The sequence below is a fragment of the Octodon degus genome, unplaced genomic scaffold (genome assembly GCF_000260255.1).
Source record: "Octodon degus isolate 3935 unplaced genomic scaffold, OctDeg1.0 scaffold00083, whole genome shotgun sequence".
In the NCBI taxonomy this organism is placed as follows: Eukaryota; Metazoa; Chordata; class Mammalia; order Rodentia; family Octodontidae; genus Octodon; species Octodon degus.
Genome location: NW_004524659.1, coordinates 9,783,104 through 9,798,702, shown reverse-complemented (window position 1 = coordinate 9,798,702; position 15,599 = coordinate 9,783,104). Strand labels below are relative to the sequence as shown.

General features: G+C 34.9%; 1 protein-coding gene across 1 annotated transcript in view; it reads left to right on the top strand.

Moving 5' to 3' along the window:
• The window catches only part of LOC101569489 (zinc finger protein 420-like), a 93,312-nt gene that overhangs the window by 44,050 nt on the left and 33,663 nt on the right, over positions 1–15,599 (top strand). The window contains 3 exon segments of the mRNA XM_023721605.1: positions 2,866–2,992; positions 5,704–5,790; positions 9,341–11,581. Of these exon segments, the coding sequence (XP_023577373.1) occupies positions 2,866–2,992; positions 5,704–5,790; positions 9,341–11,581 (2,455 nt within the window).

Genomic DNA, 15,599 nt, shown 5'->3' with positions numbered 1-15,599 from the left:
CTTTACAATTAGTTTTTTAATATTTCAGTTTTGTATATCTTGGTATGATTTTATTCAAATTTCTTGTGCAAAAGGTTCATTTTTCTTGGAAATGTGGTGCTATAATTTTAACTAAATTCAGAAATTTTAAATCTTTAAATATTTATTGCCTACCCCCTTCTACTTTGAGAATTCTACTTATATAAATATAAGTTTCTTGATTTTTGCACAGAGAACTATTATATGACTGATCTGTAAACTCTTTTATTCATGTTTATTTTAGGCAATTTTTATGGTTATATTCATTTGTTTGTAGATAATTTTTTTACAATGGGCAATCTATTATTAATCTCATGTATTCATTTCAGAAATATTTTTCTAAAATTCACTCTGTCTACATGTTATATCTTCCACATTTCAATATTTGTCTACAATTTTTATTTTTCTATATTATTACTGATTTTCAATAAAGTTAATAATGAAAAAAATCAAGTTCATCCAAATTGCTGGCATCAAAATGAATCTACAAGTGCTGACCCCTCATCCCATTCTCATTCATACAAGGAAAGTTTACTTAAGTGTAGAAATGGGGGGGCTATCTCGACTGCTAGGCAGTATACTTGCATTCACTGTCATTTTGCCAGATGGTGTGCAAAGACAACCCATCCCCCAAGACCTTGGGAATTTTGGCATAAGATTTGAAGAGTTTCAGAGTTTATTTCAGGATCATCTCTGCCTCTATCATTTGGAGTTGTACTTCTGGTTCCAGGACTTCTGTGTCAGTTGGGAAAGAAAGTTGAGATGATGTGGGGAACGTTTGTTCATCTGTATCAGCATTCTCCCCCAGAGCCTCTTCCCTGTCCTCAAGTGAGGTGAAGGAACCTGTCTAGCAGGGACTCTGCCATGGCTTTCCTCAGCATGAGCACACACTCATGAAGGCACATAAGGTAGCCCTTCTTTCAGTGGATGTATCACTGTCCTACACCAGTTCTCCTTCAAACCACTACTTTGAGGATAATAATCAGCATGGTAATGTATCCAGCTCTCTCCTGTGCTGTGATCTGAGTCTTCATTTTGGGGTAATTAAATTTGAAGCCCACAAAATAGCGCACAAAAACAGTGGGAAATGACCAAGTGTTTGTTTAACAGAATAAATGGAAAACTGTCCACTTGTTGGGCAAAGGTTCCATATCTGTTGGCTTTTTATACAGTTTTTTATATGAGTGAATGTGACAGAAAGTAAAAATGTTCCTGGTTGCAGGTAGGCCTTTGAAGTCCTGAAAGTTGTTTGCATTTTACTTTATCCAGGGCTTTGCCCAATTGTGTAGGGACCTGTTCTTTGTCTCTTGCAGTTTATTTATACCATGGTAGTCATTTTGTTTATGTTAATTCTTCTGGCCTTTTGATATGTTAACTAATTCAAGCCCTGACTTAGTTTACTTCAGTTTAGCTATTCAGAACCTGTGCTCTATCTGCCTAACTTTCTCTATCTCCTAGCTTCAGTAAATCTGTTTGGTTTGGACTCCTTTGCACATTGTTGGACTCTGTCATATATAAATTATTCTTTTTTGGCCTGAGGAAGTATAGCATGGTGCTCAAAATTGGTACATTTTCTTCTGTTTGATTCATTGTGTGGTTTTGACCATTTACATCAATCTCTTAAGTAAGCAAAAGCCCTGCCTCGGGTAAATGTCTATTCCTGTCAGTGTCTATCTGTAAAGCCTCTGATCTGATGGAGATTAAACACAGGACCTTCAAGCTAAGCTACATCCTTGGCCCATTTTTTATTTTTTCATTTTAAGGCAAGGTCTTGCTAAATTGGCCAGGGTAGGCTCAAATTTGGCAGTTCTCCTGACTCAGCCTCCCAGAGACCCTGTACTCCCTCCCCCCCCAAAAAAAAAAAAAAAAGTCTACACTCTTGCTTAATTCTTTGTTCAGCACACCAAGACCTGGAATGAAATCCTCTAGGACCCTCATTCAGTAACAGGGACATACAAAAATCACCTGTAAGATTTAGGATATAATGATTAATCTAAAATTTAAGAAACCTTTTCTAGTATTTTTATTTTTGAAAAATATAATTCAGAAGTTTTGTATTTTTTTATTTTAGAGATTTTGTATTTAATGTTGAGAGAATTTCATAGGAAGAAACATTGGTTATGTCTTGAACCTTTTATTTTTCTTTCCAATATAACTAGAGTTAGAAACATGTGCCACCATGCCTGGCTATGTCCAGGTTTTTATTAGGGGTACATACAATGCCCACTGCTGACCTTAGCTGTTCTATCTCCACCTCCCTAGAAGTCATGCTGGTATACCGTAAGGTCTAACACACAAAAACACTCATTAGGCAAAGTATTCAAGACTTCAGATTATTTCTCCAAAGTTGCTGAAAAACCAGTTCTTTCTGTGGAATGTTCAGGGAGTTAGCTTACAGCTCCACGCTTGCTGAGTTAGCTCTTTACTGTGCAAAGACCGTGTGTTCAACATAATAAGAGAGCTGTTCCTTTCTAATTTACATTGCTTCCCAGTGAGTTTAATAATAGAAGTTTCCCCAAGGTTACAGGTTTTTTTTTTTTTTTTTTTTTTTTTTTTGCGGGACTAGGGATTGAACTCAGACCCTTGTGCTTGCCAGGCAAGCGCTTATTCTACTGAGCCATCTCCCCAGCCCCTACAGCTTTTATCTACTCCACAACATAGGATTGTTCAACAATATGTGTTTAGTAATTTATATGTTTTCCTATTGTCTTGTAAGGTGCTAGTTTTACCCTGTTGCTTACTATAGAATACAGTGCCTTCCAGGAAAGCCTTTTAAAATATTCTTATCCTTCATGTGAAATATATTTTCTTTACTGATACGTTTGTTGCATGGGATTTTCTTTTCAGGGATTAGTGATGTTTGAGGATGTGGCTATAGAATTTTCTGAAGAAGAGTGGGAAGGGTTGGACCCTTCTCAGAGAAACTTATACAGAGATGTGATGTTGGAGAACTATAACACCTTCATATCACTGGGTAAGTTCATCTATTCCCTGTAATTCAAAAAATGTTGTCTCTGTTGGGAATTCTCACACGTATTTGATGAAGGGGGAATATTTTGAGGAAGATTAATACCAATGTCTTTTACTGTAATAATATTTTTTTAAAATTTAAACATTTACTATATTTTCAGGTCATGTTTCTAGACAAATTTCTGTTCTTTGTTCCAAAAGGTTAGTTTGAACTGTTTTTGGTGTAATAGCATGCCACTGTCAGACCCTTTGCTATTCTTCCTTCACCTTCACAGTGCCCCTGTGCTTTCTTTAATTGACTTTCCTTCCTGACTGTTAAGGAGCTAGATTATGGTGGAGGTAAGAAGGAGATTAGGGCTGGGGCAAACTGGACAACAAAATAGGCCAAATGTGTCCACAAAATCCATAGCTAATGAGTTGAGCAAGATATTGTTTAAAAAGAGAAGGCATGAGTAGAATGTGAGGTCAAAAATGATTCTAGGCTTCTGGCTTCTCCTGAGTATAGTTCACGAGACAAAACAAAAGGTGCTATTCCTAATCCTTCATCTGAATTCAGTGTTGTTCATGGGACCAGTTACAAGATGCTATTACTAACCCTTCCTTTGCATGTGGGTATAACTAATCAAAAGGCACTGTTCCAAATCATTCATTTTTTCCCCATGTGACAATTGTCCCAATGCTGTATTTATATGAGGTGGGAGCCAATCCAGGTATTTTGGATACTAAAGACTCCTTTCCCTTTATTCTCAGGCTGTTGTGAGCCTTCTTTACCATCCCACTCTTGTTCTGTAGAGTATACTTCTAGTATAAGGCTATACTCTAGGGGCTGGGGAGATAGCTCTACAGTCTAAGTGCCTGCCTGGCAAGTGCAAGCTCCTGAGTTTGATCTCCGGTACTACAAGTTGTGCCGGCCCCCAAAACCAGGTGTGGTGGTACGTGCCTGTAATCCCAGCACTGGGTAAGTTGAGGCAGGAGGATCACTACAAATCTCAACTGAGTAGGGAGACCCTGTACCAAAAAAAAAAAAGTCTACACTCTTGCTTAATTCTTGGTTCAGGACACCAAGACCCGGAATGAAATCCTCTAGGACCGTCATTCAGTAACAGGGACATAAAGGACATACATACAAAACAACCTGTAAGATTTAGGATATAATGATTCATCTAAAATTTAAGAAACCTCTTCTGGTATTTTTGTTTTCAAAAGATATAATTCAGAAGTTTTGTATTTTTTTAATTTTAGAGATTTTGTATTTAATGTTGAGAGAATTTCATAGGAAGAAACATTGATTATGTCTTAAACCTTTTATTTTTCTTTCCAATATAACTAGAGTTAGAAACAGCCATATAGCTCAGTGGCACAAGCATGTGCCTGACAAGTACAAGGTCCTGAGTATGATTCTTGATATTTAAATAAAGAAACCCAAAAAAAACGAACTTGAGGTGAAGCCTTATGTGTATTTAAACTTTAATCCTTCCTCTCCTCATTTTTTCTTGGAAGAGAGGGCTAACTGTTCCTTGTGCTGCTGATGCTAGATTAATAAGGCCATATTCCCATTGCTTTATTCACCTCTTATCTAAAAGTTTATCTGGATCCCATTTGAGGTGGGGTCTTGTCTTTTCCTTCCTTCCTTCCTTCCTTCCTTCCTTCCTTTCTTCCTCTCTCTCTCTCTCTCTCTCTCTCTCTCTCTCTCTCTCTCTCTTGATAGGTTCTCACTATATAGTTACAGCTTGAGTTCCTTGAACTCTATGGCCCAGGCTGGCTTCAAAACTCACAGAAGTCCTCCTATCTCAGCCTCCTGAGTGCTGAGATTACAGCATTGCACAACCATGCTTGGCTCTCTGAATCCCAGTTTAAAAAAAAACAAACAAACAACAAAAAACTTTTATTTTGAAACGACATTAAGTATTAAGACTGAACAGCATGCAGCCAGGTTTTCAGAGTGTTAACAGTTTATAGGGGGCCGGGGAGATGGCTCAATGGAATTAGCGCTTCCCTGGCAAGCACAAGGGCCTGAGTTCAATTTTTGTGTGGTTCCACACACACAAAAACAAAAAACAAACAATTTATATGAGCATTGTATAATTATGTAAACCAGAAAATGAACACTGATCAAATTTTATGTAATTATTCATATGCTTTATTTTAGATGTTAGTGATTACCCTGTACTGTACTTGTACTGATCCAGCATTGCACACTATAATTACTTGGCATATTAGTAGGCTTCTAATCTTGGAAATTTGCTTTGGTACTCCTGACCTTGACACTTTGAATTGTGTCTTTTTAAGGTATTTTAATGATTACATTAAGGTTATATATTTTGGGCGTGATGACCACAGAAATGATAATATGCTTTTTTTTAGTCCTTATATCAAGAGATAAAGAATTCTATATGTCTTTTCACTGATAATGATAACTTTGATCAGTTGGTTGAAATAATCTAAAGTTTTGCATTGTGAAGCCACTACTTTTACCTTCGTAGTAAGTAGTTTGTTGTGAAGTACTTTGATATTTTATACACGTATTATTTCTTATGATAATCTCCCTGTTTTAGTTTTCATTTGTAATTTCTGCATATAACAGGATTGTTAAGTGCTGATTTTTCTTTGCATCTTCTTTCTGAGGATCTTCCATTTGTTTTAGGTTAAACTGATTCCAAATCAATAGGTTTTTTTCACTTATATATGGATTTTTAATCTTATTTCTTTGAACAGGACTTGCTATTTCTAAGCCATCTGTAATTTTCCTATTGGAACAAGGGAAGGAACCTTGGATGGCTGGAAAAACAGGATCATATCCAGGTGAATAACTGGGTGGGGAAAAATCAGAATGTATTTCAGGGAACTATAAACTAGTTAGACTCCTATTGTCTTTCCTTTGAAATATTGCATGAAAAGCTGTACTCAAAAGCCAAAGTCTTAGAAGAAATAGTTTGAGAAATGGGAGAGTATCAGTATTTTTAATGCAAACAATTTTTTTCTCTCTGAGATAGCATTCCCACATATAGTCCAGATCAGCTTTGAATTTGCTATGTGAAATAGATTGACTGTGAACTTGGCATCCTCTTGCCTTAGCCTCCAAAGTACTGGGATTACTGGCATGTGGAACCATGACTAGTGAAGAATTTTTTTTTAGCAGATATTTTGAAGTTCAATTGACACATAATTAAGTAGATGCATTAAAGTGTACCATTTGACAATTTTGATATAAATCTATTCTTATGAAGTCAGCACCATAATGAAGATAATGTGTTGATCACTTACTGCTTCTGACATAAAGTAGAAAGCCTTTAATATTTTATGTTAAACCCCGGGGTCTTGACCCTGATTAGTACCACTAGATATATTTTAATTTTGAGTCAGGTTTTTCTAAGTCACTAAGTTGCCCAAGCTGGGCTTGATTGTATTAACCAGCCTCCTAGAGTGGTGAGGTTACAAGCATGGGTCTCCATGTCTGGCAGTATTTCAGTAGAATGTGATGTTTCTTACAAATTTTTAACTGATGTCATTTACTTGAAAAACAAAGTTCCCTTATATTTTTCGGTTGTTAAGAATTTTTATGACTGGGCTGGGGAGATAGCTCAGTAGAATAAGTGCTTCCCTGGCAAGTGCAAGGACCTGAGTTCAGTCCCTAGTTCCACCAAAAAAAAAAAAAAAAAAAAAAAAAAAAAAATTCTGAACCTGGGATTGAACTCAGGTCCTTGCACTTGTCAGGGAAGTGCTTATTCTACTGAGCTATCTCCCCAGCCCAGCTGTTGAATTTTGTTAAGAGTATATTTTGCCTTTTTCCAAGTGATTATGTGATTTTCCTTTTTAAAATGTTAATATTTTGAATTGTGGTGATTGCTTTTTTTTTTTTTAAAGATATTTTTATTTATTTTACATTTATTTATTGTGTGTGTGTGGCCAGCCCAGCCCACCTGGGGGCAGGGCTGGCTGGCATGTGGTGCTGGGGGATTGAACCGCGGTCCCCAAGCTTGTTCCAAGTAGGTGCTTTAGACCACTGAGCCATCTCTCCAGCCCCGTGGTGATTGCTTTTTAAATTGTAACATAACTCATATTCTGGGGTAAATTCTAGTGGATCATCTAGTATGTTTTTTGTATATAATACTGGATTGTATCGCTTAGTATGTGAAAGGATTTTAGAGGAAAATCTATAGATTTCCATTGTCTTTTTCTAGGGTTACTAGTAGTGTTATGTTGGCATCCTGTAGTGAGTTAGGAGCCATTTCTATATTTGAAAGATATTTTTTCCTTATTTAGTAGAATTTACCAGCAAAGCCACTTCTGCCACTTTTATCTTTAGGCTGGTTTTTAAAAATTTATTTATTTTTATAAATTCAATTTCTGGGATAGCTACTCTTGTGAATATTTCTTCTTGAGTGATCTTTGATAGTTTGTGTTTATTAAGAAATGTAATCTTGGGCTGGGGAGATGGCTCAGTAGAATAAGCACTTCCCTGGCAAGCACAAGGGCCTGAGTTCCTGGTTCTGCCAAAAAAAAAAAAGTAATCTTTTAAATCTAACTTATTTATATATAATTTATTTATATGTAATTATACATATAGTTGTGAAATAGGTCATACTATTTCCTTTCTTTCTTTCTTCTCAGACAGGGTCTCATTATGTACTTTAGGGTGGCCTTGAACTCACCATGTAGCCCAGGATGGCCTTAAACTTGTGGAGATCCTCCTATCTCGGCTTCTTAAGTAATGGAATTATGGGCATGTGCCACCATATTTGGCTTCATAGTATTTTCTTTTTTAAAGCAGTATATATTTATTGGGGGAAAGAAAGCTACTGTCCTAGAGAAGGATAGAATGGGGGCCTGCATGGGTTTTTCCCCCATTGTATTTTCTTATTTAAGTATTTAGTAATAATTATTTACTTAAACATTTTTATTAATTATATAGGATTTACAAATACTTTTATTCCTGATATTCTTTTTGTATTATATGTGTATGTGGACTGTTTGGCTAAAAAGTATCAAATTTTCTGATCTTTTTCAATGAAATAGCCTTTGGCTCTGTTAATTACTACATATCAATTTATCGATTTTTATGACTTCTTTGCTCCAGTTTATTTTGCTCTTTTTTCTGTAATTTTTTAGTAGAACCCTACGTCTTCCCCCCCCCCCCAGAAGCATTTAAAAGTACAATTAGGACAATTCTTTTACCTAATTGCACATACTTTTATTTTTTATTTATTTTTATTTTTATTTTTTTGCAGTACCAGGGATTGAACTCTGGACCTTGAGCTTGCCAGGCAAGCGCTTATTCTACTAAGCTATCTCCCCGGCTCTGCATATATTTTTATATGCTATAGTTACATTGTAGTTCATTTCTAAATCTTTTCAAATTTCCTCAAGGTTTAGTTCATTTTCACATATAAGGAGCTTTTACTAGGTGGTTTTTTTTTTTTTTTTTTTTTTTTTTTTTTTTTTTGAGGAACCGGGGATTGAACTCAGGCCCTTGCACTTGCCAGGGAAGCGCTTATTCCAATGAGCCATCTCCCCGGCCCCAGTTTTAAAAAAAAAAAAAAAAATTTCAAATTTAGTTTCATTGTGGTCAAAGATTTAAGTATTATGATTTTTGACATTTGTTGTTATATTAAGAGTTTACTATTAATATTAAGTTTACTGGCCCCCCATGCAGCTTATTTTGAAGGTATTTACTTTTGAACAGAATGTATATTTTGCAGTTTTTTATATTGTGTTTTATAAATAGTAACTAGTTGTAGCTAGTGGACATTATTACTTAAGTTTTTCTCTATTTACTGATTTTCTTTAATGTGGGAAGGTTTGGTTGTTTTGTGTTACTGAATTAAATTACTGTTGCATGTATTTCTTTTTTTTTTTTAATTTTATTTATTTATTTATTAGAGAGAGAGAGAGGGGAGAGAGAGAGAGAGAGAGAGAGAGAGAGTGAGTGTGGTGTGTGTGTGTGGCCAGCTCAGTCCACCAGGGGGCGGGGCTGGCTGGCATGTGGTGCTGGGGGATCGAACCGCGGTCCCCTGATGCTTTGCCAAGCTTGTTCCAAGTAGGTGCTTTAGACCACTGAGCCATCTCTCCAGCCCCAGCATGTATTTCTTATTATGTATATAAGCATTTCTGATTTCTAAGTCTTCCAGGTGAATTGATGCTTTTATCCTTCTGATAAAATTATTTTTTATAATATAGGTTACTTTAAAGTCTGTTTGGTATTAGTATAACCATTCTGTTTTTCACAAAGTAAATAACAATATTTGAAAGTTCTTTAAGCAGTTTGCTTTTTAATAGTACTGTTTTTCTGCTTGTTTCTAATGTACACATTTAATTACTCCTAAAACAGAAAAATATATTTATTTTCTTTCAGATTTGCTGTCTTGGTATGAAACTAAAGAGTTGACTCTAAAGAATGGTATTTTGGAAATGGGATCATTAAAATGGGAATTAATGAACAGAACCACAAGTTCTTGTCTTGATGGAGAGTCTTATTTTGGAACTGATTTGAAATGTAACAGACATTTTGAAAAAGAAGAAGAATCTAAAGAGGAATGTTTCCAATACATGACAGTGCCATTTGAAAAACTATCAATTGAATTCATTCAGCCTCCATCACTTGTTCCAAATGAAATAATTCAGCCTATACCACTGGTTCAAAATGAAATAATTCAGCCTATATCACTGGTTCCAAATGAAGTAATTCAGACTGGAAATGAACGCTATGAACAGAAAAATTATGAAAACCTCACTCAACAGATAGGAATTCATACTAGTGACAAACTTGATGAAATGTGTGAGAAGGCCTTCATATTTTACACAAATAAGATGGAACATCAGCAAAGTCTTCCTGCAAAGAAATGTGATGAATTTAAGGAGTGTGGCAGAGAATTTGCATATGACTTTCAACTTACTCAATATCAAATAAATTATAACAAACCCTACGAATGTCAGATATGTGGAAAGAGCTTTAGAAAACGTGCCCTCCTTACTCAACATAATAGAATCCACACTGGTGAAAAACCATATGAATGCAAAGAATGTGGGAAAGCTTTTATCTGCTGTTCAACACTTATTCAACACAGGAGAACTCACTCTAGTGTGAAACCCTTTGAATGTCAGGAATGTGGTAAGAGTTTTAGACGAAGTGCACACCTTACTCGACATCAAAGAATTCATACCGATCAGAAACCCTATAAATGCACACAATGCTGGAAGGCCTTTGCTTCTCTTTCTGACTTCAATAGACATCAGAAAATTCACACTGGTGAAAAACCTTATGAATGTGCAGAATGTGGGAAAGCATTTAATAGTCGTTCAACACTTACTCAACATCAGAGAATTCACACAGGGGAAAGACCCTTTGAATGTAAGGAATGTGGCAAGGCATTTAATAATTGTTCAACCCTTACTCAACATCAGAGAACCCATACAAATGAGAAACCCTATGAGTGTCAGGAATGTAAAAAGACTTTCAGGCAAAGTGCACATCTAAGTAGACATCTAAAAATTCATAGTGGTGAGAAACCATATGAATGTGCTATATGTGGGAAGGGCTTCACTTGTATTTCTGACTTTAACAGACACCAACGAGTTCACACTGGTGAGAAACCCTATGAATGTAAAGAATGTGGGAAAGCTTTTAATAATTGCTCAACTCTCATTCGACACCAAAGAATTCACACTGGTGAGAAACCATATCAGTGTGACCAGTGTGGAAAAGCATTTATATCTGGTTCAACATTTTTTCAGCATCAAAGAACACATACTAATGAGAAGCCCTATGAATGTCCGGTATGTAAAAAGACATTTAGGCAAAGTGCACATCTAACTAGACATCAGAGAACTCACACTGGTGAGAAACCCTATGAATGCTATGACTGTGGGAAGACTTTTACTTGTTTTTCTGATTGTAATAGACATCAGAGAATTCACAGAGGTGAGAAACCCTATGAGTGTCAAGTATGTGGGAAGGTCTTTAATAATTGCTCAACTCTTAATCAGCATCAGAGAATTCATACTGGTGTGAAGCCCTATGAATGTAAGGAATGTGGAAAGTCTTTTACTTGGCTTTCAAACCTGAATAAACATCAGAAAATTCACACTGGTGAAAAACCCTATGAATGTAAAGATTGCGAGAAGGCTTTTCTCTGTTATTCAACCTTTGTTCAGCACCAGAGGACTCATACTAATGAGAAACCCTATGAATGTCAGGAATGTGGGAAGGCCTTTAGACAGAGAGCACATCTTATTCAACATGAAAGAATTCATACTGGTGAGAAACCATACAAATGTAAGGAATGTGGAAAGGCCTTTTCTTGTGTTTCCTATTTTAGTAGACATCAGAGAATTCACACAGGTGAGAAACCGTATGAATGTAAAGAATGTAAAAAGTCCTTTATTGATTGTTCCACTCTTATTCAACACCAGAGAATTCATACTGGAGAGAAACCCTTTGTATGTCAGGAATGTAATAAGGCTTTTAGGCAGAGGGCACATCTTACTCAACATCAAAGAATTCACACTGGTGAGAAACCGTATGAGTGTAAAGAATGTGGAAAGGCCTTTACTTGTCTTTCACAGGCAAAAAAGCACCAGAAAATACACACATGAGGTGAGAAATTCTATGTATTTGAATATTGTCTTTATTTAATAGTTATTACTTATTACCAAATATGTATTGGAAAGAAATGTTAGAAATATCAGAAATGTGGGAAATGATTTTATGTACCCCTGTGCTATTTTTTTCCCCTGGTACTTAGGGTTGTTTTTGATTTATGATCTTAGTAAAGCACTAATTTTCAGGATGGGCTTGAATTATGATCCTTCTGCCTCAGGTTCTCAGAGTGCTGGTATTATAGATATGTACTACTATGCCCAGCTTCTACAGCTATTCTTCTGTATACCAGAGTATATATTGAAAAAGCCTTATAAAAGTGAGGTATATGTAAAGACCTGCTCTTATCCTTTAGTCAGTAGTATATAATTTATATGATTCACATTGGAAGAGTTTTCAGCTACACATTCTATAACAGAAAATAATATGTAAGAGGTGCAAAATCCAGTGACTATAAATTTCTTTGGCATCATAAATCTGAACTTATTATCAGAATTTATACAGGAAAGATTAAAAATGAAATATTAAATTCTATATCCACTAGTTACATTTGATTATAGTATAAATATAGAGAATGACATGTAGAAGGGAACAACTTAGACTTTCTGAATGTAGAAAAACTTTTACCTATAATGTGAATCTTTTTTAGCAGTTTTGCTGAGCCAGGAGGTTCAGAAGTTCAAGCCTTGCTGGGCAATTTAGCAACTTATTGAGATCTTGTCTCAAAATAAAAAAAAATAAAATAGGACTGAGAATGTATCTCAGAATGAAAGCCCTGGCTTCAATTCTCAGTACTATCAAAGTTAAGGAAAAAAAAAAAGAGGATACGTTAATGTTTATCATAGAATGTTTGAAGAAATTCAAGTAACTGATTACTACTGCCAGTTTTAGTCAGTTTTGTCATTTCTTTTGATTAAGTCAAATAACCAAAATATGGGCAATGATAACATCATAAAATGTCTATGATTTTCTTGATTCTTTTGTGAAGCTTACTCTAAAAAATTATCAATGATCAATCAGAATTTGAAGGCAATCCAGAAAATGACTATAGAATAGGCAAGTTAAAAGGAAATTATGGACCAGGGATGTAGCTCAGTAGTACAGCACCTGACCTGCCTGGTGAGCATGAGATCCTGAGTTCAATTTTTCATACAAAAAAACAAAACAAAACAAAACAAAACAGGAAATTAGATAGCAGGATGGTAGACATAAACTAAGAGAAATATTAAAAGTGTGAATCAAGTGATTGTTATACTGTAGTTGAAATTTTTTCTCATTTAAATGAAATACTATGCTGTTTTTAAGCCACATGTAAGAATGCTTTAAAAGGATTGAAATTCATGTACAGTACAAAAGCATCTCTTGAACCAAGGAAACCTCCCTTGAAAGGATTTCAAAGATGAAAAACAAACACACAAAGAAAATATACATTTACCAACAAAAAAGTAGAAACCTATCTTAATATCCAATTTCATTTCTTTAGCAGGATCTGACTATGAGTAATCTCTATGTATGTAACTAATAACATTACCTCCGTAAATACAAAGCTAAGGTTGATAGAAGTGCAAACCGAAAATACAGATATGCACAGTTGGATTTTTCCACATCTTTGTCAAGTATAGATTTTTTTAAAAAGGAACTTTTTTTCATAGAGTGTCTTTTTGACACAGGGCTTCACTATGCAGTTCAGGTTGGCCTTGAACTAAGTTTGTAGCCCAAGATGACCTTGAATTTGGGCAATCCTCCTGCCTCAGCCTCTCAAATGCTGGAATTACAGGCATGCATCATCCCACCCACCTAACAAAGAACTTTTGAATAAGTACTCTTAAAGTTTGACATAGTGTCATGTAATCCCATCACTCTGGGAGGCTCATGCAGAAAGATTACAAGTTCAAGTCTAGCCTGTTCAGTTTAGCAATTTAATGAAATCCTGACTTTAAAAAAAAATGGATGACATGTAGCTCAATGCAAAAGACCTGTGTTCAATCCCCAGTACCACTTTTTAAAAATCTGATAGTGATTAACTCAGGTTTTTGAAGTTTTATTATGTAGAAGAAATTGTCCTATTTTAAACAATAAGTCTAAAGAAATTAGTCAAATTATACTAAATATCTTGAGTATTACTAAAAGCCTTTCCATATATTTGAAATTGTACTTTTAAATCACACTTCTGAATAACTTGATTAAGAAAACATCACAATGTAAATCATTTTGTTTTAAAATTTCACCTTTTAAAAAAAATAAAATAAAATAAAATTTCACCTTTGATAATTTGTGGAATCAAGTAATAGTATCTAATAGAAGTGTCTCTAGGAAGCTAAAATCAGTGATGAAATCTATTTTAAGATGATTTTAAAATATGAAAAGTAAATAATAAATTATTAGAGTTAAGCAGAATGGAAAAATTGTTATGACATTTTACATTAACTGTTGAGAGATAGTTGGGTAATATTTTGACTTTTAATGATTAGCAGAATTTTACAAATTCTTCAAAAATGTGGTTCCCTTAAGGGCATCTCAGTATAGAAAACAAAATGTATAAATAAAAGAAAGAAGTAAAGAGCAGTCTTCCTTGGATATCTCATCTACAATGTTATCTTGTAGGCTTATAGTACAGTTAACTGAATCAGTCACTTATTGAGGTATGTAAATCTTTTTCCTTTGAAATAAAAATAAAATGATCTTTGTATATATTATTTAGTATCTATATGCCAATAGGTATTAAAGTTATATCCCTGAAGTGGATTTGCTGAGTTAGTACATTTGTACATTCTTTAATAGGTCACATTTCTTTTCTTCAGATAATTTACTAATTTACATTCCTTTCAAGAAAGTAGTAGAGTGTTCATTTCCCAATAATTTGCCAAAATCATTTTTAACTGATTTTTGTTCATGTGTTTAGTGGAAAATATTTACACTTTTAATTGCATTTTTATACTGTATGTAATTTGGATTTTTATGCTACATGTTTTAAATTCTTTTTTAATTCTTTCTTTTGTGAAATGTTTTTTAATGTCATTTTCTTTTAGTTGATTATTGCCTCTCAGCCTTTTGGCTAAGATCAAATATAGTATCTTTTGGGTGATTAGTATTTTTCTGATTGCTTTGTAAAACATTTAGAGATAAGGGATACTAACCTTACTCCTCAGACCTTGGTTTTGTTATCTGTGTGTGTGTGTGTGTGTGTGTGTGTGTGTGTGTGTGTAGGGTGTTCTACTTTGAAGTTTAGGCTTGTAAATTTATCAGTTTCTGCTTGGATAGCATGTTTTGTTGTTTAGTTTATAAATCATGTTCTCCACTCTAACATACCTTATTTTAAACCTCATGTTTCCCTCATTTATGGTTATGTTGTCAAATTTGAGTACTTAGTTCCTCAGAATTTTGGATGTTGAACAGAGTTATACAGGGAAACATTTTTTCAGATGGTTAAACATGTGTCTTAGTGCCATATGCTTAGTTATTTAACTTTGTCTTAGTGGTTTTAAATGTAAACTTTATATTAGGCCAAGTTCTAATAGTGTTTGAATTTGTATCTTGACTATTATTTTGTCCTGCCTAATTGTCCATCTCTTTTTGCATTATAATTAAATTTATTTTGACATTGTACCTTTATAAAATGTTTTGATAGGTCAAGGAGATAGCTTGGTGGTCTAAGCATGTGCCTGGCAAGTGCAAGGTCCCAGGTTCGGGTTTGATACCTGGTACTGCATAGCATGCTGGCCCTGTGCTGAGCTGGCCACTGAAACTGGGGTGTGGTGAGACATGCCTGTAACCCCTGTGCTGGGGAGGCTGAGACAGGAGGATCACTATGAGTCTGAGCTGTGTAGTGAGACCCTGTACCAAATAAAAAAGTAAATGACTAAAGAAAATAGAAGGGGCCGGGGAGATGGCTCAGTGGAATAAGCGCTTCCCTGGCAAGCGCAAGGGCCTGAGTTCAATCCCCGGTTCCGCAAAAAAAAAAAAAAAAAAAAAAAAAAAAAAAAAAGAAAAGAAAATAGAAGTTAAGGGGGCCAGG